General features: G+C 41.4%; 1 protein-coding gene across 1 annotated transcript; it reads left to right on the top strand.

The window, feature by feature from the left end:
* The first annotated feature begins 10,989 nt into the window (after positions 1–10,989).
* Positions 10,990–13,483, top strand: tada2b (transcriptional adaptor 2B). Its single transcript, XM_060826827.1, has one exon. The coding sequence runs from the start codon at positions 11,029–11,031 to the stop codon at positions 12,346–12,348; it is 1,320 nt and encodes a 439-aa protein (XP_060682810.1). The 5' UTR covers positions 10,990–11,028; the 3' UTR covers positions 12,349–13,483.
* The last annotated feature ends 13,046 nt before the right edge of the window (positions 13,484–26,529 follow it).

The following is a 26,529-nucleotide window of genomic DNA, read 5'->3' as shown; positions in this document are numbered from 1 at the left end:
TGTATGTATAAAAGTCATCATTTTCCAAACAATTTTCAGCTGGGAAGACATCATACAGGAAGAGTCTGTTTCTGTGCTGTACATCTCCATGACTCTATGACTTGAAATGCTAACTCTGTTTCGCTCTCCATAGATGCTGCCAGACTCGCCAGTTTCTTGAGCATTTTCTGTTTTCACTCCAAAAATTTAGCAGCTGCATCAATTTGCATTTATTAGATATTTTGCTTGACCTTGGATTTAATGTATGTCTGGGAAAAAAGTCCAAGTAGAGGGAGGGGTACCCACTAGTAACCCTGCTCCATTTTAAAGGAATAGTAACATGTTTCATGGACTAATATTTCCTCTTTCCAGGTGGCCTTTGGATCATCAGTTCTGAAGAAGAGTCAATGGACTCAAAACATTAACTCTGTTGCCTCTCCACAGATGCTGCCAGACTTGCTGAGTTGATTAGATTAGATTAGATTCCCTACAGTGTGGAAACAGGCACTTCGGCCCAACGAGTCCACACTGACCCTCCGAAGTGTAACCCACCCAGACCCACTTCCCTCTGACTAATGCACCTATCACTATGGGCAATTTGGCATGGCCAATTTGCCTGACCTGCACATCTTTGGACTGTGGGAGGAAACCAGAAGAAACCCACACAGAGAATGTGCAAACTCCACACAGACAGTCACCGAGGCTGAAATCGAACCTGGGACCCTGGTGCTGTGAGGCAGCAGTGCGAACCACTGAGCCACCGTGCTGCCCATCTTCCTGATATATCTGTTTTGTTGGGATAGATATTGCACTGGTGTTTGATGACCTCCTGTGGCCACAATAGAGAGAGCAGCTTTAGTTTCGATCAACATCAAAAATGTGATTCAAAAATGCGACAGGGATACATTTCTTTAAATACTTCTGTATCTTGTAGGCAAATGAATGATTTGCAGCTGGATCAGTCTGCAGGGTGCTGCACTTGCAGGAAGTGTGGGTAGAAAAATGAGGCCACACTGTTGTAGCTTAATTTCAAATCCTACCTCTATTTGCACAACTTCCTACTGATGGCATAGGATCCCAGTATCACCCTAAAATAAAGGGAAGTTGGTGATATAAAAGAAAGCAAGTGAAAGAGAGAAATAAGAGAATCACTTACAGCTCCATTGGATCATTTTTGTTTCTTGACTGATTATCATCCCTTTTATCACTTAATAACGTCTGCCATTCATAAACCTTCCCTTTTGTTTTGCTCTATCCTATTTTTGCCAGCTCTTCTCTTGCTTATCAGCTGCCCATCCCTCACATTTTCCAGTTTTGATATAAGGACATTCATGTTAACTCTGCTCCTCCTGCCACAGTAGCTGTCTGCCCTCAGAGGGTTTCCAACAGTTTCTATTTCAAAATTCCAGCATTTGCAATGTTTTGCTTTCATTTTAGAGAAATGAGAAACATATAAACAAAATAAAAGTGATATGTATACAAAGCTTTAGTCAAGAATGTTGCTGCATTTTGTTTCTTCCACCAGGAATAGTGAGAGCACACCCTGGTAAATAGAGAGCACTAATTTTTAATGGAGCTCAAGCAATTTCCTAAGAAATATTCCCTATCATCAAAAAAGGCAGGCATAAGTGCAGCACATAAGGCACAAGAGCAGAAGTCTGCTCTGCCATGATCTTATTTAATAATCATCAACTCCACCTTTTCCCCATAAGACTGGTTCTCTCACTGAGTAACTGTTCGTTTCAAATCATTATTAAGCAGAAAAATCAAAATGAGGTAGCTACTGCGTGCTTAGCAGGAGGAGAAAGTGAGGACTTCAGATGCTGGAGATCAGAGCTGAAAATGTGTTGCTGGAAAAGCGCAGCAGGTCAGGCAGCATCCAAGGAGCAGGAGAATCGACATTTCAGGCATGAGCCCTTCTTCAGCCCTTCTTCAAAATGCAGCAACATTCCTGAAGAAGGGCTCATGCCCACAATGTCGATTCTCCTGCTACCTGACCTGCTGCGCTTTTCCAGCAACACATTTTCAGCACTGTGTGCTTAGCATACAAGTTACAGAAGCGTATCTGATTATGATCTTGAAAGATAGTCTTGGCAATGTTTAACTTTCTTAATGTGCACTCATTATGAACAAAAATTGGAATGGCTTGGCTTGCTTCTATTCCATGCAGAGAACCATCTGCAATGATTTATCTTTCCATTGTTGCACTCTGACGTCTGGAATCTCCCAAAGATTCATCCTTAGATCCTATTCTACTTTTTATCTCAACAGTATCGTCTAAAAACATAACATCAAGTTCCAGTGTACTGATTGCACTCACTAAATGCAGAGAAGTTTATGTGTTTCAAATAAAACAGCTTAAATATAGTAGCTCATCTTTTCAGGGAAAAGACAGTTCTGTAAACTTAAGTTGAAATCAAAGATTTCAGTCTCATTCAAAATGAGTTAATAGAACTTTTCATTATGCGTAAAATATCAAGGAGAGCTTGTTTAGCCTGTTCTGTAGCATTGTAATTTTTTTCAATGAAAAAGCACTAATTATTTGTTGCTCAATTATGAATATTTTTTAATGTAGTAATTTGCAATGTCTTGAAATCATAGACCCGTGCAGCAGTGAAACTCAAAATATCTAAACTCAAAGGGACACAACAGTTTGAAATAATTAATAGAATTATACAGCTCACAAGGTACAATTTAGCTCATGATAAATGGTGCAATTTTAAAGGGGGCGCAGAAACAGAAAGATGTAGGAGTGTATGCACATGAATTCTTGAGTGTGGCAAAATGAGTTGAGAAGGATAGGAAACAAACAGGATCCTGGATTTTATTAAGAATACAAAATCCAAAGAGGTTATGCTAAAGCTTCATAAAATTCTACACGGCTTTCAACTGGAGGACTCGACTCATTTCCAAGCACCAAATCTTTGGAATGCTATCAAAGTATTAGAAAATGTGCAGGGATGATTAACAACAACAGTACCAGAGGTGTAAGATTTGCATTGATATGGACAGAGACAAGAGAAGTTGGGATGTTCACCTTAGGGCAGAGGAGATTAAGAGGGGATTGATAAAAGTATTCAAATCTTTAATTTTGTCTCTTCATTTATCAAAACAAGAATTAGAAACCAGAAGAAAGAAATTTATGGCAATCAACAAATCAACTAGAGGTGAGACAAGGGAAAATCATGACGCAGCGAGTTGTTAAGATCTGAAATGCGCTGTTTAAAAGAGTGCGGAAAGCAAATGCAATAATAACTTAGAGTTTGTGGTCTTTGGCAAACAAACAAAATTAACAGTTCGTTATACTAACACTTACCCACAGACTCTCTTTAGGTTTGTCACTAAAGCTTGCAATGATTATACTATGGCGACTTCTAAAGGGTATTTGTCTGACCAAGCAGGTAACTATGTCTTATTAATCGATCGGTTTGAAGAATACTGTGTGATTTGCAGAGTCTGAACTGGGAAGTGCAGGATGGAATGTAGTTCAATGAGGAACCATGTACAGAAAACAAAAAAAGGAAAGAAACATTAAATTGGGACATTAAAGGAGAAGGAGGGAAAAAAATGAAGAAATAATTTTCAAAATCTCCAAAAACAATTCACATCTGAAATAATTAAGAGGTTGTTTGGTAATAATTAAGACTTGAAAATGTGTTGCTGGTTAAAGCACAGCAGGTTAGGCAGCATCCAAGGAATAGGAAATTCGACGTTTTGGGCATAAGCCCTTCATCAGTATTTTAGCTATGAAGAGAGACTGGATATGATTGAGTCATTTTCTTGTGAATGGACAAGGTTGAGGAGGGGCCTGATAGAGGTGTATAAGTTTATGAATGAACAGGGTTGGTAGAAAGCAGTTGAGGGATCAAGAAGAAGGAAGGGCTCTTTTAAAGTAAAAGGCAGGGGTTTAAAGGGGATTAGAGGAATACTTTTATATATATTCATTGAAAAATGTTTACACTTGTTATAAAAAAAAGCTATAAAAGTACAAAAATACAGAAAAGTAGAAATAATACCACATTATTATAGTACAATAATGTTAACAATAAATTATTCTTTGAGATACTCATATTGACACACAATTTTCTGGGTCTTTCCTCTTTCTTTAAAATGAGGAGATACTGGCCTGCCCACGAGAGGGCGGAGGGCAGTCCTGGCTATAAGAATGACTATACAGTACATCCCCAGAAGTGGTTCAGCTAACATGTGTACAAACTCCTTGTAAAATTCACTCGGGAATCCGTCTGGACCGGGTGCCTTGCCACCTTGGAGGTGCCTTCCCGCCTCTAGCCCTGTACCATAAAGGTGCATTTAAAAGAGAGGCCTGATCGCTGTTTATACCATGGAGGTCCAGATTTTCAAAAAAAGATTCCATTCTCGCCACACCATCCTCACAGCCCTCCGACCGGTATAACTAGATTAAATACAGTGCAGAAACAGGCTCTTCAGCCCAACAAGTCCACACCGACCCGCTGAAGCGCAACCCACCCAGACCCATTCTCCTACATTTACCCCTTCACCTAACACTACGGACAATTTAACATGGCCAATTCACCTAACCTGCACATTTTTGGACTGTGGGACAAAACCAGAGCACCGAGAGGAAACCCACACAGACACAGGGAGAATGTGCAAACTCCACACAGACCGTCACCTGTGATAGGAATTGAACCCAGATCTCTGGTACTGTGAGGCAGCAGTACTAACCACTGAGCCACCATGCCGCCCACTCTGCATAGAACCCTCGAAATCTGTCATTAATCTTTTTCAGCTCACAAGCGATGTTGCCAGTTCTCTCCCTAATAGACACAATGGATTGCAGAGCACTTTTCTTCCTTGCCAGCTATCTACCTGGCTTATCCCCATATTCAAACAGCCTTTGCAAAGCAAAGGAGACCCCACTCTTCGTCGCTCATGTGAGCACTGAATCCAGAGCAGCCCGGAGAGCCGGGATTCGTTGTAGTTTAACCACAGATGGTCTGTTATAATATGCCACTCGGCTGGCTTCAGCGAGGCTTCGAGCATCTGCTGCTGCTCTTCTGCCTCTTTCTCGTTCTTGAGTATGAAATCATCAGAACCCTTAAAAATGCCTTGGTGGTCTCCCAAAGCACTGATGGATTACTGGTTGCCCTAGTCGATGACCCAAAAGCCCTGAACCCCCTTGTAATGTACTGTACAAAGTTGCCATCCCTCAACAGAAATGGGTACATGTGCCAGTGTGGTGTATCTATTCCACTATCCTTGGTCTTAACATCCAAGTACACTGCTGCATGGTCCAAAATAGTTATGTTCCCAATTCTGCAGGCCAACACCAAGTCGATAAAACCGATAGAACAAAGAATATATCAATTCTTGTGTGGCACTTGCGTGGGTTGGAGTAAAAGGTAAAATCCCTCCCATTAGGTTGGAGACACCTTCACGCATCCACTCGCCTCAACTCATTACATAAGTCCAGTAACTGTCTATACTGCAGAGGTGTACCCAAGACACCCCTTGGTATCCTGTCTACAAGATGATTAAAGGGCTATAAGACGATTAAAGTGCCCTCCTATAATCATACAGCGCACCTCAAGAGACCACGTCAATTAAAAATTTAAGAGAATGCATTGGGAGACAATAAACGCTCAGGATGCCATACTCTTCTCTGTGTACTGGTGCCTTGAGAATGATGAACTGTCCACACTCATCCTTGATTTGATCTATCAACTGAAATGGGAGGTTCCTTCATACCAGTATGGCCACTCCTCTGATTTTGGAGTTGAAGGAGGAGAATAATACCATATCCTTTACCCCCTCTGCTGTAACTTCAGATGTTCCCTATCAGTTAAATGTATTTCCTTCTTAAGATTTGAAAGCACTGTGTTCCTTTTAATGGGGGAATGGCTCCACTTCATATTTCAGGTGCACCACCTGCACAGCTCGCTCGCCATGACTGCACATTACAGCCCGCGGTCCCCCGAGAGGAAGAAGACCATTCAATGTGCAGCGAGTGGAAAAAACACAGACTTTACCAAATCTGAAAACTATTCATACTAAAACTACTAAAACAAAGGAACTAACTACTCCTCCTAACTTGAACAAACAAACACACAAACTGCAAATCTCCAGACATCTCCCCCCTCGCCCATAGAGGGCATTCACTCCCAACCTTACAGCTATCCTGGCACCTTCTAGTTAAGGCCGTGTCCCAAACCCAGGCTATGGAAAAAAAAATGTTATTTACACTTCTGCAAGTTAACAATGGATGCCCTCCCCTCCCCCTCTATATCAAAACTCCATACATCTTTACACCAAAGAAATAACCACCCCTCACCCAGAAAAATAGAATAGTAAAATAACAGGTAATTATCAAACGGATATAAAATGAAACAAATCAGATTTTACACCAAAACAATACCAAACCTATAAGGCCCGAGATGACAAAAGGGAAAAGAACAAAAAAAGGGAAGATTAAAAAATTATTGTGCCCTTATCCACACACATCTTTTCCTCTTTCCCCCTCGTTCCATTATTTCAGTGAGTTCACAAATTGTTTTGCTTTCTCCGCCGAGTCGTGGTTATAGGTAGATTCCCCCATAATTAAAATGTAGAATTGCCGGGTACCTCAGAGAATATTGATTATTTAAGACTCTTAATTTTTTCTTAACTTCATCAAAAGCCTCCCTATTCTTAATTATGGCACCAGAAAAGTCTTGAAAAAACATTATCCTCAAACCTTTATATACCAGAGCCTGTGGATCTCTTCCCAATCTTCTGGATGCTTCTATTATTAACTGCTTTTCTTTATAGTGCTGGAGTCGCACTAGGATCAGGCAGGGGCGTTGATCTGGCCCGGACCTGCACATCACGATCCGGTGGACCTGCTCCACACCCACCCGGCCCAACTCAATCTCCAGCCCCAGCAACTCTGGGAGCCAACTCTCAAGGAACTTAGCCAGGTTCTCACCTTCCTCATGCTCTGGAAGACCCACGACGTAAGTTTTTTTTCTCTGACCTCGATTTTGGAGGTTATCGACCTGTTCCAGACAAGGCCTGAACCTGGCCTTCCGAGGTTTGACCCGCCCCTCGGACTTCTCCGTCATGGTCTCCGGGGCCGTGGTCCTTTGCTCAACCGCTTCCATGCATCAATCCACTGACCAGATCTCCTGCTCGTGCTTTGTCAGCATGGCAGTAATCAGTTCCAGTGCTGTTTCGATTTTTTTCACGGAGTTCTACAACTGCTGCTCCACTGAGCTTAAAGGCACCACCATGGGAGTCAAAACAGCAGCTGCGGGGTGCACCTGACACAGCAGGACAGTGCTCTGCCTGCTGCAATACCCTAGCTCTCTTTCCTTTAGTCATCTTCATTTCAACTCCAGAAACTCCAAATCCAAATTTAAAAGGTCATAGATGGTCTGCCTGCTTTATCCTGAAAATGTTCCTCAGAGGGGTGGGGGTGCAGTGGGGTAGGAGCCCACCTTGCCTGGGGTATGGCACAGAGTCCAACACAGCAGACTGTTCAGACTGCCACCATCTTGAATCTCTCGAAGAAAACTTTTAATCCAGAGGGTGGTGGGCTCTAGAATGCACTGGAGGGTTGTTAAGGTGGGTAACCTCACAACCTTTAGAAAGTACTTGGATGAATGCATGAAGTGTCATAACATTCAAGGCAATGGACCTAATGCAGGAAAGTAGGACTGTAGTCAGTAGTAGTATATTTCTGGCAGTACAGACACAATAGGCTGAAGGTCTCATCTACATTGTATAATTCTATGATTGTACTTAAATTGGAATGCAAAAGCCATTTTTTTCATGAATGAGTTCAATGGATATTTATCATATCAGTATGATAACTGATAACCTCTTCAATAAATTGTGTGCTGAATGTTATTTCAACTGCAAAATGCACACTAGTAGCCGATTATGACATAGGAACAAAATTAGGCCATTTGACCCATTGAGTCTACTCTGTCAATCGTTCGTGGCTGATATGTTTCTCAACCTCACCTCTCCTGCCTTCCCTCACATCCTTTGACCCCCTAATAAAGAATCAATATATTTCTGTCTTAAATACACTCAATGACTTGTCCTGTACAGACTTCTGTGGCAATGAGTTCCACAGCTACACCATCCTCTGACTGAAGAAATTCCTCATCTCAGTCCTACGTGGTTGTCCCTTTATTCTAAGGCTTCATCCTTAAGTCCTAGTTTCCTCTACTAGTAAAAACATCTTCTCCACATCCACTCCATCCAGGCCTCTCAATTTTCGGTAAGTTTCAATGAGATTCCCCCTCATTCTCCTAAACTATGTCAAGTATAGGCTGAGAGTCTTCAACAGCTCCACATATGACAAACCCTTTCACCCCAGATCATTTCTGTGACCCTCCAAGGCCACAACATCATTCCTTAGAAACAGGGACCAAATCTGTTAACAATATTTTAACTGCGATCTGACCAGAGCTTTGGGCAATCTCAGCAATACATCTCTGTTCTTGCATTCTAGTCCTCTCGAAATGAATGCTCATATTGCATTTGCCTTCCTAACTACCAAATGAACTTCCATGTTAACCTTAGGAAAATCCTGAACTAGAACTTCTAAGTCCCTCGATGCTTCAAATTTCTGAAGACATCCTAATTTAGACAATAGTCTATGCCTCTATTCTTCCTAGCAAGAGTGCATAACCTCACACTTTCCCCATAGTATTCCATCTGACACATATTTGCTCACTTTCTTAGACTGTCCAAGTGCTTCTGCAGCCTCCCTTCCTTCCTTTGTGTCAACTGCAAACTTAGAAACATCAGTTCCTTCATCCAGATGATGAATGGATAATGAAAATAGTTGTGGTCCCAACAATGACCTCTGTGAAACTCCACTAGTCACCAATTGCCATCCTGAAAATGACCCTTAATCTACACTCTGTCTCCAGCCAGTTAGCCAATCTTCCATCTATGCCAGTACTTTGCCCCAACACCATGTGCTCTTGTCTTATTTAGCAGTCTCCTATATGGCACCTTGTCAAAAGCTTTTGGAAATCCAAATAGATCATGTCCATTGGCGCTTCTTTGCTTAACTTGCTCATTATCTCCTCAAAGAATTCTAACAGATTTGTCAGAGATGATCTCCCTTTGAGAAAGCTGTGCTTACTCAGCCCTATTTTACCATACATATCCAAGTATTCTTCATTCTTGCTTTTAGTAATGGGGACTCTTAAAAATCTTACCAACAACCAATGTCAGGCAAATTCGTCTATAAGTTCTTGTCTTCTGCCTTCCTCCCTTCTTAGGTAGGTGCATTACATTAGTAATTTTCCAGTGCCCTGTGACCCTCCCTAACTGCAGTGATTCCTAAAAGATCACTACCACTGCTTGCAGATTCTCATTTCTTTCAGAATTCTAGGGCATAGTCCAACTCTAGGGTCTGGGTGATTTATCCACCTTCAGATTTTTCGGCTTTCCCAGCACCTTCTCCTTACTGATGGCCACTACACTCAACTCTGTCTCCTGACTCTATTGAAGTTCTGGAATGTTGCTGGTGTTTTCTACTGTGAAGACTGATTCAATGCACATATTCAGTTCCTTTGCCACTTTTTTTCCCCATGACTCAGTGTCATTTTCTAGCAATCCAACATCCACTCCTGCCTCTCTTTTTACCTTTTATTGCAATCTTCTTTTATATTATGGACTGCATGGTGGCTCAGTGGTTGGCACTGCTGCCTCACAGCACCAGGGTCCCAGGTTTGATTCCAGCCTCGGGTGACTGTCAGTGTGGAGATTGCACGTTCTCCCTGTATCTGTGTGCATTTCCTCTGGGTGCTCTGGTTTCCTCTCACAATGGAGAAAGTGAGGTCTGCAGATGCTGGAGTATCAGAGCTGAAAATGTGTTGCTGGAAAAGCGCAGCAGGTCAGGCAGCATCCAAGGAGCAGGAGAATCAACGTTTCGGGCATAAGCTGAATTCTCAAATAATGTGGGAATTCACTGTTTAATAAATTGGTACGAGATACCCTGATGAAGGGTTTATGCCCGAAATGTCGATTCTCCTGCTCCTTGGATGCTGCCTGACCTGCTGCGCTTTTCCAGCAACACATTTTCAGCTCTTTCCTCCCACAATCCAAAGATATGCAGGTTAGGTGAATTGGCCATGCTAAATTGTCCATAATGTGAGGTGCATTAGTCAGAAGGAAATGGGTCTAGGTGGGTTACTTTTTGGAGGGTTGGGCCGAAAGGCCTGTTTCCACACTGTAGGGAATCTAATCATTACTAGCTATCTTACCCTCATATTTCATTTTCTCCCCATTTATTGCTTTTTTAGTTGTATTCTGCTAGTTTTTAAAGTCTTCCCACTAATCTTCACCACATTGTATGCCTTTTCTTTTAAGCTGTCCCTAATTTTCCTTGTCAGCCTGGTTGCCTTCCCCCACCCCCACCTTACTATGTTTCTTTTTCCGTGGGATGAATTTCTGCTTGCCACCAAATTATCCCCAGAAACTCCTGTCACTGGTGCTCCACTGTCTTCCCTCCTAACCTTCCCTTCCAATCAAGTCTGGCCATCTCCCTCATATCTTTGCAGTTACCTTTACTCATTGCAATACCATTACATTTGATTCTACCTTCCCCTTTCAAACTGCAGAATGAATTGTATCATATAATGGTCCCAACTTCACATTAAGCTCCCTAATAAGGTTGAAAAGGTTACTTGAAACAGCAAGTGACAAGTTTATTGGGGGAATAAGACCAGAAGTGACAACAATTGAGTTGATAAACGGGGGGTCTAACATTCTCTATAAATTTGTGCACAACTGACTTACATATGTAGGAATTTTGAAACCAAAAGTTTAACTCATGTATGTCCACACAGGGTCGTTCAACAATATCAGCAACACTTAGGAGCTCTGACAAACCAAGATTCCTCCCAACTCTGTGCAGAGTGACAGTCCATTAATTGAATACCCTCCCCCAGTGCTCCCTTCCCAGCGCCTCCAGGTGGCGCTCTCTGGCGCATGCTCAAACAGTCAGCGAAAGCCGGGTGGGCCGGCAGGCGGGAGGGTGAGAGCGCGCAGGCTCGTCGCACAATGGCGGAGCTGGGTAAGAAGTACTGCGTCTACTGCCTGGCTGACGTGACGAGCCTGCGGCTCCGCTGCACCGAGTGCCAGGATATCGAAATGTGCCCCGAGTGCTTCTCGGCCGGCGCCGAGATCGGGCAGCACCGTCGCTGGCACGGCTACCAGCTGGTGGACGGCGGGCGGTTCACGCTGTGGGGAGCCGAAGCGGAGGGGGGCTGGACGAGCCGGGAGGAACAGCTGCTGCTCGATGCCATCGAGCAGTACGGCTTCGGCAACTGGGAGGACATGGCCGCGCATGTGGGCGGGCGCGCTCCGCCGGAAGTGATGGAGCACTACGTCAGCATGTATATCCATGGCAACTTGGGCAGAGCGTGCATCCCGGATTCCATCCCGAACCGCGTGACTGATCACACGTGCCCGGAGGGTGGGCCCCTCTCGCCGAGTTTAACGGCTCCCCTGCCGCCGCTCGACATCACTGTGGCCGAGCAGCAGCAGCTCGGCTACATGCCGCTGAGGGATGACTACGAGATCGAGTACCTGCAGGACGCCGAGACCCTCATCAGCGGCCTGGCCGTCAACTACGACGACGAGGACGTGGACATCGAGCTGAAGCGGGCCCACGTCGACATGTACGTGCGCAAGCTGCGGGAGCGGCAGCGCCGCAAGAACATGGCCCGCGACTACAGCCTGGTGCCCGCCTTCCTGGGCAAGGAGCGCAAGGACCGGCCGCTCAAGCGCAAGGTGACCAAGGAGGAGAAGGAGCTGCGGGCCAAGCTGCGGCCCATCTGCCAGTTCCTGTCCGCCAAGGAGTTCGACGACTGCTTCGACAACCTGCACAAGGAGCGCGCGCTGCGGGCCAAGATCCGCGAGCTGCAGCGCTACCGCCGCAACGGCATCGCCAAGACCGAGGAGTCGGCCGAGTACGAGGCGGCCCGCCACAAGCGCGAGAAGCGCAAGGAGCTGCGCAACAGCGCCGCCGCCGCCGCCAAGCGCGGCAAGGACGAGGCCGGCAAGGAGTCGGCGGCCGCCGCCGCAGCGGCAGCTGCAGCCGCCGCCGGCGCCGCTGCCGCCGCCGCCGAGCTCAGCTCCATCGAGCACCTGTCCGGCTTCGACCTGCTCTCCGAGCGGGAGAAACTGCTGTGCGGCTCCCTCAACCTGAGCCCCACACGGTACCTGACCGTCAAGACCATCATCATCAAGGACTACCTGCAGAAGAGGCAGGGCATCCCTTCCAAGAGCCGCCTGCCCAGCTACCTCGACAAAGTCTTAAAGAAGAGGATATTGAATTTCTTAACGGAGAGCGGTTGGATTGCTCGGGAAGCTTCTTGATAATTCGCTTGTTTCCCGTCTGGAGGAAAATACGTTTTTTTTCATGCCACTCTGTCCCAAGAAAGGCAAAGGTGTACCTTTTTTTAAAAGAAAAGATAAAGAAAAAAGTTCAAATGATTCCTGTGCAACGGTCAGTCAGCCGTGGATAGGAATACAAGGTTTTCGTATCACGGAATTTGACAAAATCGAAGCAAACTTGCTCAAGATGCGTTGAAGCAAGCATGCATATTAACCAAGCCTTGTTTTAAGACAGTTGAACCATTAAAGGAGAACACTGCTGAAGGTCAAGATTAGAGCTACCTGAAAAATGGTGGTTACATCTGGTTGCTACCTTTTCTGGGGTCACAACATATAGCTTCACTGGCCCTAGATCAATAAACTATACTGAGCTTATTCTACTGATAAGCAGAGCAAGGACCTGCTAATCTGCAGATTGTTCTGGCCTCTTGGCAAGCTCTAATTCTGGTAGATAGCTAGAAGATGTTTGGAGTAGGAGGAAGGAGTGTGTAATATTGGATAGTTGTATTTAATGAATTTGCTAAAGGATTTCAAATTTTATGGCCTGTTTGTGATCCTGGGGGTTGCATTGTGTTAAACCTGGTCCATGTAAGTTGGTGGCAGGCCCCACTAACTTCTGAAAACAAAAGAAAATGATTGTCAAGAGGACAACCCTAAATTTTAGTCAAGATCTGAAAAATGTGCAAAACTTAGGCAGTTGTATTTTGAGTTTCTGCACAATTGATTCATTGGAATTCTTGTTATTTTAGTGGGGATGGTAATGTTGCATCAGGTTCTAGTTTGTAAATTCACTTCACAGCAGTCCTCTGATTTGTTCAAAATGTGGATTTTTGAATGATCTTGTATGCCTCAATGAAAATATTGAGAATCTGGGTCTATATTTCAACAGGGTGTAAAATTAGTGGTCCATGTTACAATGAATCAGTGACACGAGGTTGGCACATTGATATGTTCAAACATTACTTTTAAATGTTATTTAAATCTTTTTGTGCTAATCTTACAAATTGCCTTCCAAGAAATATTTGTATACAGTCATTTAAATTATTAAATCAAATACTAATGGCTTATTTTTGCCACTTTCTGCTGCTTTAAATTTTGAGCTTAATTTCAAAGAATTTTAACTAGTGAAACCTTTTTTATTCTTTCTCAGTATCGTTCTTCTGTTCTTTATCTTCACACAAGCAGTTTTTTCCCCATTTAATATAAAGTGCAAAAAGTCCCATTCATAGGTTTGTGCCAGTTTAATTCTTAAGCTGTACGCTGTATGACATGCATTGATCCTTAAGGGGTTTTTTGCATGAAGTAGCTCCTTATTGTTCTGCTTCTACCAACATCAACCAACTAAAGTTGAGCAGATGCAATTTTGCATTACACAATGCTGAGTCGCAAGGGAGGGAGATGATAAAACATAAAGGAGAAAAAACAGTTACACAAAAAATAAGCACTGACGTGTTGAATTTGGCCGGTCAATCTCCAATTATCCTTGGACCATATAACTTCTCTCCAATGCAAAGATATTTTTGCAAAATGTATTACTCTTGCAACAAAGATGCTGGGAGTTAGTGAGAACAGATGTTTGGTATGTGTAGCCTTAATGTTGGCAAGTGGTGTGCCATTAGATTGCATTTTTTAAAACTGTGTGGAATCAAAATTTTAAGTGAGGGGTGGGGAACAAATCAAAAGGCAATGCATAATTTGAGGTCTTTTATGGCATCTGGATACAGATGGAACAGTACTTGTTGATCACCATGGATTTTTTTCGGTTGCTTTTAGTCTGGCCATTCTTAAATTCCTTTCAAGCTGTAAAACCAGAAATCTTTTCTTATGAAAGAGGGATGATGTATTGAGCTACAAAGTTGGCATTTTTTTAATGGGGGGGTGCGAATCTCAATTACATCCTCCTTTTTATTTTCTTGCTTTGGGTATAATTCACTGAGGTTCCATTATACCTTAAAGGGACTGTTTGTTATGTCAACCAAGTAGGCTGAAAGAGTTGTACCATTTTTAACTAAACTAGCTAGATCAAAACTACCTGAATTAAATCTGCAACCTCTTGTATTGTGTAGGTCAATTTGGGCAACTTTTAACAAGTAACTTTATGTAGTTACAGAACTGGCTTGGAATGTTGCAGAGCTGCACCAAAAATTGAATGTGAATAAACATGCATTAAAATGTTACAAGACTAGTTGCTAACTGTGCCAGTTTGTTGCAATAGATTTTTGGGAAATAATGGTGCTCCAAGAAAATTTTGATGGTGCTAATGCTGTGAGAGAGAGGATATTCCTAGCTAAAATTACTGTCTTTCCCCCTCCTTGAAGAAACTCATTCCTTTCTCATTATTTAGTTTGTGTAACATAATAAATTTCCAGTCATGCTGGACAATTATCTTTTTTTTTAAACAGCACAGAAAATACTGACACAAATTTCTGACTTTTTGTGTGTTGCTGGCCTACTGTAAGTTCACAACCAGAAGATGTATATTTATTTGCAGGTCATCCCAGACCAAATATTATAGATCATGGTGCATAAATCTACTTTTTTTTTTGTTTGGAGGATTCTTCAAACCTTCAAACGCACGGGTCGAATAAAGTGTGAACTATTGCTGTAGGTGAATGATGGTTTGTATTGTGAATAAAACATAGCATCACTAATTTAAGTTGTCATATTTAATAATCATATAAAGATGGTCAAATGCAATCATGCTGGTTTAAAACCATCAAATGTATTATACTTGGAATCCATGAACAGAGTTCATCTTGAGTCACTTTAGCTACAGCATCAATGTAAGGATCCTACTCTGATTCTGAAACCAAAAGCTGAAATTCATGTTATTTTCCTTTCTGACCATTTAACTGGATATTCTTTTTTTTTTTAAATGATGGTTTGCTCACTGATATTTCCCACAATTTCACAACAAAATCACTGTTAAAATGGAATACTATGAATATTTCCAGATTTTATGAAGGCTTTTTTCCCATGAGCAGTCTGCATGCTGAACTTTGATTCATTTGACTGAATAAATACATATGCATTGCATTTCTGCTAAGGTAATCATTCTGATTTTTGAGGGCTCATTCCAATATGTGCATGTCAAAACCAGACTAGTAGCTGGTCTTTGTCTGAACATTTAGGCTTAGACATATTGAGGGTAGACTATTTCCTATCTCGTACCAATTTATTAAACAATGAATTCCCACATTATTTGACAATTCAGCAATTGTTACAAGTGAAAACTACTTCATATCATCTTTTAGCCAAATAACCTGTTTTTGTTCATTGACCATTCTGTTTTGTCTGTCTAAGCACTGTTGCATCTTGACAATACAATTGGAACCACCTTTAATCCCATGCATTGAATTATAAGATGAACATTACTGCAGACATTAATTTCACCTGAAAATTGAAACATCCATAATGCATGTACTGGCCTAGATGTAGATTTTAGTGTTGAAAGAATGGAATCCTCTCTGTGCTGCAATCTGCAACATTCATTAAAACTGCCTGTTTTATCTACAGTAGTCATTAAACTACATATGGCACTAAAACTGAGTTAGTAATTTACAAAGAAAAATGAATCTGGTGGGGAGAAGAAAAGGCTAAGATGAAGTAGAAATATATTCTGATGCCTGTCGATCTATTTCTTAGCCTTGGAAAAATAAGCAAAGGCTGCAATTATGTTACAAGGCTAGAGCCAACTTGGGAATTAATGCACTGTTTAGCTGACTATTCATTGAAACCAAGTTGTATGCTATTTTACTACCTACTTTTGATTTTACAATTTATGAAACAATTGAACATTCACAAAGTTGTTTTTGGACCAAGCTGCTGCCGTAATCTCTCAAGTGAAGTTCATTCAGTGTAGAACTAAGTCAGTCCAGCCAAAATGTTGCTGTTGAATTATTGCTCCCTGAATTTCCTGATCTCATTGAGTGGTAGATGTGTTGTACTACATTTGACTTTGGTATTCACAGAAGGGAAAATTGACCATGCATCCTCTTTTCCTTCATATGTGAACTCTTGGTGGGAAGAGTGTGTTTGATATCAGCTACAATCGTGACTGTATTCAACCAGTAATTTCTTCTATCAAGCAACCAGCTGATGCTATGTAGACACTGAAAGTATGGCCTTTTCAGTGAGTTGTCATGACCAATGGTAGACCTTCATAGCAATGGGTCAAGACCATCCGAGGCAAGAGAAGCACTTAAGAGTAGAAGTATGTCACTTAGTGGACCAGTGGATACAATGACTCATTGTGTAGATTAGAGGTAGAAGGCCTGTTTTTAAAAAAAAAAGTCAAGTCCTGTCTTTCATGGGTTGTAATCATCTTTTGGGATTGAAAAAAATTTTGCTTTTTAAATTTTAGCATATTCATCCAATTCCTGCTTTTGAGAGCACTGCAATATGATGTAGACTTGGCAATAATTTGTTAAACTGAGATTGAAAGACTGGTGAAAATACAATAGAAATGTGAGCTTGCAATTAAGGCACTTTGTGACAATAGAGATTTGTACAATATTTCACCATATTGTGCTAGATCTGTGTTTTATAGGTAGGTGGTAGGAACTGTTCTACTTGCTATACTAAAATTTCTCACCTTTGGCTATTTATAAAGTTTGCCAGCAATCCTTGGTTTAAGAATTTGAGGTGGGAGATACAAGTTGATGCATCAATTAGTAGTCAGCATTTAGCATTTTTTTTGCTTTATGGAATTCTGAATTAAGCTAAAGCTTCAATATTAGTTTTACTGAAATATTGAATTTTTGCACTGTTTTCAGCACATCTTGAGTGCCATTGCTAATGTGAAGTAATTTATTAACTGGTGATACGTTTGAAATTTTTAGTTTGTGGAAGACAGTGTCTTTTTTTCTTTGAACTCTATCTCAAATGAAGTGTTAATTGGTATGAATTGTGAAATAATTACCTCTTTTTATGGATAAGGACTTCTTCCCTGATAAGAGAACCTACATATAATGCCAGGTTTATTTAAAATTGTAGTATACTTCAGAAAAGGAGGATTAAATAAAGCTGTGGTATTCATGCACAGGGAATAATTTAAAATATATATTTAACTAATTTGAATATTGGTTCTAATTTTTTTTCAGTGAAGCTCAAGTCACTAAGTTGGCCTTTTGCGTTGTAACTTGTATTCTATGCTGCTTGCTTTTACTTTATTTCTGACTGCCTGGAATGGGTGTTGAGTAATAAAACATAGCTATGTAGAAGCACAGCTTTAAATGTGATATGCATGTACATAGGATTTCATAGAAGGGCAGTGACTCATCTTTGGATAGCCTGTCTGTAAATACATGTATTAATTATAGGAGTTATGTGCTTGTCTGCTGCATCTGCTCTTAGCAACTTCACGGGTTTGTTGCCGACAAATGTTCGTTGTATTTGTGGCAAGCGATACCTTGCCAGTTTGTATTCAGGATTTATTGGTATGTAGAATGGATTGTAATGTTAGAAGGTAACCCACCATAAATGATGCAATCGGGTTGGGAAAAGGAATGCTTTCATAATCTTATGCCATTGTTTTGCAGAAGGGCCAAGCTGGATCAGTTAGTCAAATTATAGTCATTGGACAGCACCTGCAACTTTCTGACCATTTTTCTGTTTCTCTATTTTGTCTAACCTTCTGGTACCTAAGCTGCTTATTTGTTGTATTGAAGTTGTTTTGAGAATTCATGAGAATCAAAATTAATTGCTTTCTTAAGATAATCAGAATCCTGTATGCAGCTCAAAGATAATATAGTTTCTTCACCACTCTAGGTGTTATGAATTTTTAACTTTTTCATGTATTCATCCCTTTTAAAGAGGAAACTAAATTTCATATCTCCGCCTTTAGTATTCAACCCTAACCAAATTTTGCAGCAGTAAAGTAGCAATTAATAAGACTTTAAGGTGCACAGTTCTTCATTATTCCCAATCTCTTTGTTTTGGATTAATTCTCAAATGTTAATTTAAATGGGTTATTGTGACCCTTTGCAGAATAGTGATCAAAAATCTTAGCTGTATCTTCACAAAGAACAGAAAAATATTAGCTGTCTCATTAAGAAAATTTGGAGGAAGCGAAGGTGTATTTTTTATTCTTTAAGTCCTTTTTTTATTTCCGTGGAAAGCACCTTTCAAAATACATTGACACGTTTGTCATGTGCTTAGAAAATGTAGATTATTTTTGTAAATTTTTATTTCTAGACATGCAAGAGATAATGTAAAGGTGCACAAAGAATTGCAGAACTTCTTGCATGTTTTACTTTTTTGGTGCATTGAGTTTTTAATGTTGTGCAGAAGTGCAACTTGGAATAGTTGGTATGAAATTAATACCTGCTTTTTACAGCCTTGCTCTGAATGTGTACGTATGTCTTTTGAACTGAATGTAGTGCATTCGAGAGCATATTGAAAACAGGAACTGTGCCAAGCAAGACACTATAAAGTTTATTAGGTGCTCTACGTTTATCAGTGCTTTTTTTTTTACTGTTGCTTTTTGTGAGAATAATTGCTGTTTACTTTGTCCATGGCTGTATTAAAATTGCATGTTACAATGAATGTGTTCATAAGTTGCTTGCATCTGTGTTTTTCCAAAAAAGTGTTGTCCTGATAGGACCTCAACAGTGACCCCTATAGTTCTGATTATCACAAATGCTCTTAGTATTCTGTTACCATTTGACTCTATAGGACATTCCTAGCTACCTGGTTTCACCATTCATAATATGAGTGATCCTACATGGCCCATGTCTATTGTCCGTCTCTAGTTTGCTTTTGGGTAGTTTGTGGCAGCCACTGCTATGAACCACAAGAGTACATACAGTGGTACACTCGCTGTTGGATAGGTTGTTTTTAATGTTTTAGTGTATTAAGGCTTTGTATCTTTTTTTAATGTAGAGTTTTTGTTGAGAAGATCTAGGGGATATGGTGGTGTAGTAGTAATGTTGCTAGACTAGTGATAACTAATCTTAACCTGATGTTCTGGTGGTACGGGTTCAAATTAAAAGTTAGTTGAATAGCTGATTTGTTTTAATGAACCAGATGGGTTTTTACTGTGGTTTGGAGTCTATCTGAAATGGCCAGAGCCATTTGGTTTAAGGGCAGTTACAGGTAAGCAACAAATGGTGGCCCATGTACCACAAATGATTCTTTTCATTCATGGCCAGCATTTATTGCCTATCCCTAATTGCCCAGAGGGCAGTTAAGAGTCAACTGCATTGCTAAGGGCCTGGAGTCACATATAGGCCAAGAACAGCAGTTTCCTTCTCTAAAGGACATCTGTGAGCCAGATGGGTCTTTCTGACAATCGATAATGGATTCATGGTCATCACCACTAGATTCTTAATTCCATATATTTTTACTGAATTCAAATTCTACCATCTGCCTTGGCTGGATTCAAACCTTGAATCAAAGAACATTACCGGGGTCTCTGGATTAACAGTTCCAGTGATAATACCACAAGGCTGTCGCCTCCCCATATAATCTAATGTGATTTGCATTTTCCTTTTGAATTGGTTTGATTTTCTAACCATCTGTCTAATTTTGTATAATTCCCATTTGAAAAAGAACTAGATTGTGTTTATCTGTGATAGTGGATAGTGCTCTTAATTAAAAATCGTGAGTATCAAGTCCAACAAGAAATTATTTATTTAGCATCAAATTAGACCACTATGGTTTTCAAACAACTTGTTGTTGAAACATTATTTCGTCAGCCTTAAAATTTTAAACTACCCTTAATTGTTTCTATTTTTTTGCACTTTTGTTGCAGTTCATTGATGCTAACTTGCAACTCAAGGGAGTAACAATCAATGAGACATGGCTGAAGTGCGGCTTGACTCAATATACAGTAATTGCCGTTGGCCCATAATCTCTCATACCTTTTTTGCTAAACAAAATTTATCTATCTTCTGATTTTAAATCAAACAACTGATCTAGCATCAACTGGCATTTGTGAAAGAGTTCCAAATTTCTGCCACCATTTGTGTAAAGAAGTGCTTCCCAGCACCACTCCTGAACAATCTGACCTGAATTAAAGTCATAGAGATGAACAGCATGGAAACAAGCACTTCGGTCCAAATTGTCCACGCTGACAAGATATCTTTAATGAAGGCCCAGCATTTGGCCCATATCCCCCTCAACCCTTCCTATTCGTGTCCCCATCCAGATGCCTTTCAAATGTTGTAATTGTATCAGCCGCCTCCTCTTCCGGTTGCTCATTTCATCCACTTGCTACTCTCTGCATGAAAAAAAAAAGTTGCCCTTAGGTCCCTTTTTCATATTTTTCCCCTCTTGCTTTAAATCTATGCCCTCTAGTTTTGGACTACCCTACCCTGGGGAAAAAGACATTGATTATTCATCCTACCCATGCCCCTCATGATTTTATAAACTTGAGTAAGATCACCCCTCCAGCCTCTGAAGCTCCAGGGAAACTAGCCTCCGTCTATTCAACCTCTCCCCATAGCTCGAACTATCCAACCTGAGCAACATTTCTGAACCCTTTAAGTTTCGCCACCTTTCCTACAGCAGGGAGACCAGAATTGAATGCAATGTCCTATACAGACACAAAATAAGCTCCAAACTCCTATATTCAATGCACTAGCCAACACAGGTAAGCATACCAAATGCCACCATCTCTATCCTGTCTATCTGTAACTCCCCTTTTTAAGGAATTATGAACCTGCACTCTGTGGCAACACTCCTTACCTGGACTTTACCATTAAGTCCTGCCCTGATTTGCCCTACCAAAATGCAGCATCTCACATTTATCTAAATTAACTCCATCTGCTGATACTTGGCATCTGATCAAGATGCTGTTGTACACTGAAGTAATCCTTTTGGCTGTCCACTATAACATTGATTTTAGTGTAATCTGCAAACTTTATAATTGTATCTTCTAACTTCACATTAGAATCACTTATATAAATGACAAAAAGGGAGATCCAAGATGGCGGCGACTCAGCAAGTCTGAGTCTACAGAGCCCTTCCCAAAACCTGGGAAAAGTGGGTTTCCTGCCCCCACCACACTTGCCAAACCACCCAAAAAATTTCTTTAATCTTAATTAGCTGCTGAATATTATATTTAAACAGTCTAATACTGAGTGGATAATGAGTAAATCAAAGGGACCCCACAGCTCTCAGAAAACAAAGACCCCTCCCCCACCCTCCTCTCCTCCGGCTGCAGCTGATGTAAAAACAGGCCTTATAGAGATGATTGCCAGATTGGAATCGACACTCGTCAATTTCATCGCAGAATCCCGACAGAGATGGAATGCATTCGAAGAAAAGCTGCAGAAACAGAATCACTCTATCGGAGAATTGCAGGGCCGAGTGGAGGGGGTGGAACTAAAGGCCACGACCTCCGAGGCTGCAGCTCAAACAGCTGCAGAACAGGTGCGAACCCTCCAGCAGAGAATCAGGGCCGTTGAAATTTACATGGATGATATTGACAACAGAAATCGGAGAATACTCGGTTGCTGGGCCTTCAAGAACAAGAAGGGAAAGGACAGTTAGCAGCATTTCTGGAGCGATAGCTGCCCCAGCTTTTAAACCTGGGGGCTGAAACTGACCGGGTAAGGGTGGAGTGGGCCTACCGGGTCGCAGTACGCGGATCTGGCCCAAACCAGCGCCCATGCCCGGTCCTGTTCCGGCTGCAGAGTTATAGGGAGAGGCAGATACTCCCTGGATGCCTCCAGAAAGCTTGGAAAGGATCCTAAAGCTATGATTCATGAAGGATCCAAGATTGTTATTTCAGGACTTCTCCCCGGCTTTGGCACGAAGAAGGAAGGCGTTTGATGAGGTGAAAAAATGTTTAAGGGACTTAGATATTCAATACACCTTACGCTACCCAGCGACGTTATGCTTTACCCACGAAGGATCCGAGTATAATTTTAGATCATCGGAAGAGGCCAAGAAACTTTTAGACTCGGTTAAATAAATCGTAAGAGACAATTTATGTTGGCTTGCCTCTCCCACACTCTGTGGGGAGAAATGGATACTTTATTCTACTTTTATTTTTGCCTCTGGGAGCGGGGTTGTCTTCCTTGCTATGTTATTATACTTAACTGTAATCTGTTGGAGTTGTAATTTTATAGTTATGTGTGTTTGTACGTGGCATTGATGCTAGCAGATATACTCAGGTATGGGTGGGGAGGGGTGGGGGTGCGGCGCTCACTGTTAACTCTAGCTCGGTATTATATCTAAATCCTATTAAGGAGCGCCCGGGTTGAGGGTGGGACACTGTTTGGGAGAGGATATGGTGGAACGTTGGAAAGGTAGTAAGGCCCCCTGAGAACAAGGGGGAAGATCTCCATTCAAACATGTTTAATTTTTTTTTGTTCTTATTGTTTGGAAATAACTTCCTTTTTATCATACTGTTATGAGTGTATTAGAGAACATTTTCTCTTATTTGAAGGATGTAAGCGACTCAACTATACACTCTGGATGATTGTGGATTAGTTGAATTTTGATGATTATATATTTAAGATCTATTTTTATATTAATGTTTGTGCTTGAAAATTCTGCTTATTTTTGTAAATTTGTCAATGTTAAATTCCCAATATAAAAATATCTATATTAAAAAAAAATAAATGACAAAAAGCAGTGGACCATCACTGATCCTTGCAGAGCACACTGGTCATAAGCCTCCAGTCTGAAAAGCAACACTCCATTACCCCCTCCCTCCTTCAAGCCAATTCTGTTTCCAAATAGCAAGTTTTTAGATTAGATTAGATATTAGATTTACAGTGTGGAAACAGGCCCTTCGGCCCAACAAGTCCACACCGACCCGCCGAAGCGAAACCCACCCATACCCCTACATTTACCCCTTAACTAACACTATGGGCAATTTAGCATGGTCAATTCACCTAACCCGCACATCTTTGGACTGTGGGAGGAAACCGGAGCACCCGGAGGAAACCCACGCTGACACAGGGAGAACGTGCAAACTCCACACAGTCAGTCGCCTGAGTCGGGAATTGAACCCGGGTCTCTGGCGCTGTGAGGCAGCAGTGCTAACCACTGTGCCACCGTGCCACCCAGTTCTCCTTGGATTGCATGTGATTTGACCTTGCTAACCAGGCTACCATGCGGAACCTTGTCAAACATCTTGCTGAAGTTCATATAGACCATGTCTAATGCTCTGCCTTCATCAATCCTCTTCATTACTACTTCAAAGAACTCAGTCAAGTTAGTGAGACTTTATTTCCCATGCACAAAGCCATGTTGACTATCCCTGATCAGTCCTTGCCTTTCCAAATCCATGTAAATCCAATTTCTGAGAATCTCCTTCAATAACTTGCCTAGCATTTATGTCAGATTCACTGGTCTATAGTTTCCTCCCTCTTCCTTACCATGTTTCTTAGATAATGGCATCACATTTGCCAACCTCCAGTCTTCCAGCACATTACATGTGGCTATCAATGATACAAATACCTTGGCATGGTGCCCAGTAATCACTTGGCTAGCTTCCCACAGTTTGAGGATACACCTGATCAGGTCCTGGAGTTTTATCCATCTTCATGCATTTTAAGATGTTAGCACCACTACCTCTGTGATATGGACACTTTTCAACATATCATTATTTCCCCAAGTTCTCTAGCTTCCACATCCCTCTCCAGAGGGATGGAAAATCTGTATTTTACCTATTTGTGTGATTGCACACGTAGGCAGCCTTGCTGATCTTTGAAGGACCCTATTCTCTCTAGTTATCCTTTTGTCCTTAAAATATCTGTAAAATCCCTTTGGATCCTCCTTAACCTATTTACCAAGGCTATCTCATGTCTCCTTTTTGCCCTCCTGATTTCCACCTTCCGTGTACTCCTCCCTTTTGTACTCTTCTAGGGATTCACTCGATGTCTGCTGTCTATACCTGATGCATACTGCTTTTTTTTTCTTTTTCATTGATCAGAAGCTCAATTTCTCTAGTCCTTTCCTTCACCCTAAAAGGAACATACTGTCTCTGGACTTCCCCCTCAGTTTTGAAGCCTTCCTGTTTTCCAGCTGTCCCTTACCTGTGGTTAGCTGCTCCCAATCACCTTTTTGAAACTTCTTGCCTAATAGTGTCAAATTGCCCTTCCTCCAATTTAGACCTGATCTAAAAAGTTCTATCCTTTTCTGTCACTATCTTTAAAACAAGTAGAATTATGATCATATTTCTCAGACTATGTCCCCTACTTCTAGAATCCTCAACCATCAAATAGGATAAAGAAACTGTCATTTCCTCTTAATGTCTTTGACTTTGATCAGATTATCCCTTAATCTTCTAAACTCCAGAGAAAACAGGCTTAAATTGGGTAATCTCTCTTCAAACCTGAAGTACAGGCATAATTTTTATAAACCCAAGGTTCTGAGGACACATTTCGATTGTAAACCAGTAGCTTGGTACCATTCCATAGAGTTTATGCAGCATAGGAAAAGGCCCTTTGGCGAATAGTGCCGATGCTTGATATCAAGCATCTATTCAGATTCCATTTTCCAGCACTTGGTCTGTACACTTGAATGCTATAGCATTTCAGGTTATCATCTAGATACTAAAGTATCTGGGGAGTTTCTGTCCTTACCACTCTATCTAGTGAGTTCCAGATACCCTTCATTCTCTAGGGGAAAAGACTTTACTCAGCCTTTTAAACAATTTACTCCTTGCTTTTAAAACTGACCTGGCTATTTTCTCCTAAGGGGCAAGGTTTTTCTCCCTCTAGCTTGTCTATGCACCTTTTTACCCTAGCCTTTCCTGATCTAAGGAAAGTAACTCCAGCCTAGCAAGTCTGTTTGCTAAATCAGTTCAGCCCACTGGTCCATTTGCATTATCTTGTTGTCTTTCCTCTTTGCAGACATGAAAATTGTTGTGGTAAATAGTGAACTTGCTGACATGTCCTGCATTCATGTCAAGATCACTAGTATACATTACAAACAGCAAGGGACCCTGTACTGAAAGCTACTGTACTGAATCCTGCCAATGGACATAGGCTTCCAGTCCCACAAACATACTTCCACCATCGCATTCTGCTCTCTAATGCAAACTTTGAATTGATTCTGCCAAATTGCTCTGGATTCCATGAGCTCTCGGCTTCGTATTCAATATGCCACACGAGACTATCTTACTGGAGTCCCTGCAGATTGTCAACTACACTACCCTCACAGTAGACACCTCAAAATTCAATCAAATTTATTAGGTTCCCCCTGACAAACTGACCAACCTTGATTAATCCTCTCCCACTCCCACTCCCACTCCCACATGGAGATTAATTCTGTCCCTCCGATATTTGCTTTTCCCCAATAGTTTCCATATCCCTGAGACTCATTGGCTGCAGTTTCATTGTTAACCCTCACTACCATTCTTGACTAATGGTATTATAGTTGCTGTCCTGCAGTTCACTGGCAACCGTCGTATAGTCAGAGGGGATTTGAAAATTCATGTCAGAACCGTTTGAAATCTCCTCGTGTCTCCCTCAGCAGCATGGGATGCATTTCATATGAATTCCAATTTATGGATTATATTCAATACTAACTGGTTTGTGTATATCTTCTGAAACTCCTCTCTTTGCACCCCCCCCCGCCCCACCACCACCAGCAATTTCTCTGCATTTATCATCCTCCTCCATTAGTGAATATGGATACAAAGTACTCTTTAAAACTTTAGCAATACCTTCTGGCTCCACACATACCTTAGTCCTTAATGGGTCATACTCTTCAGTCCTGTAGCTTTCAGAATTTAATATGGAGTTCAATAGTTTGAGTCTCAACATTACCTTCTATGTTCTTTACTGAACCCATATCCTATCTTGACATGGACTGCCCTTGGATTTTTCGTAATGTTCCCTCTTTGCTCTCTTTGTTTAATTATCTCCCTGCATTGGTTATGTTTTAGTATCTACTATTTCAAACCCCTGTCTAGCATTAACTTTTTTTATCCAATCCTGTACAGCCTCTCAAAAGCCAGGGTTCCCTACATTGTTAGTCCCAATCTTCAGCTTTTGGAAACATGTTAGCCTTGTACTATTATTTATTTTTAAATGTTAGCTCTCTGGACTTTTCTACAAGTGGCAGCTCCCAATCTCTTTCGGGGAGTGGGGGCGGGGGGGGGGGGGGAGGAGAAAGGAGGGGTTGATTTTTAATATAAGACAGGATATATCCTATGTCAAATCAGGTACGATCTGTTGTATCTGGGCAGGTCCCATCTTT

The sequence above is a fragment of the Hemiscyllium ocellatum genome, chromosome 1, assembly GCF_020745735.1.
Source record: "Hemiscyllium ocellatum isolate sHemOce1 chromosome 1, sHemOce1.pat.X.cur, whole genome shotgun sequence".
Lineage (NCBI taxonomy): Eukaryota > Metazoa > Chordata > Chondrichthyes > Orectolobiformes > Hemiscylliidae > Hemiscyllium > Hemiscyllium ocellatum.
Note: the sequence above shows the minus strand (reverse complement) of the source record. Positions and strands in the feature narration are given on the sequence as shown.

What these genes read in the sequence shown, in the direction of transcription:
- tada2b (XM_060826827.1), top strand. Translation starts at nt 11,029, where the DNA reads ATGGCGGAGCTGGGTAAGAAGTACTGCGTCTACTGCCTGGCTGACGTG.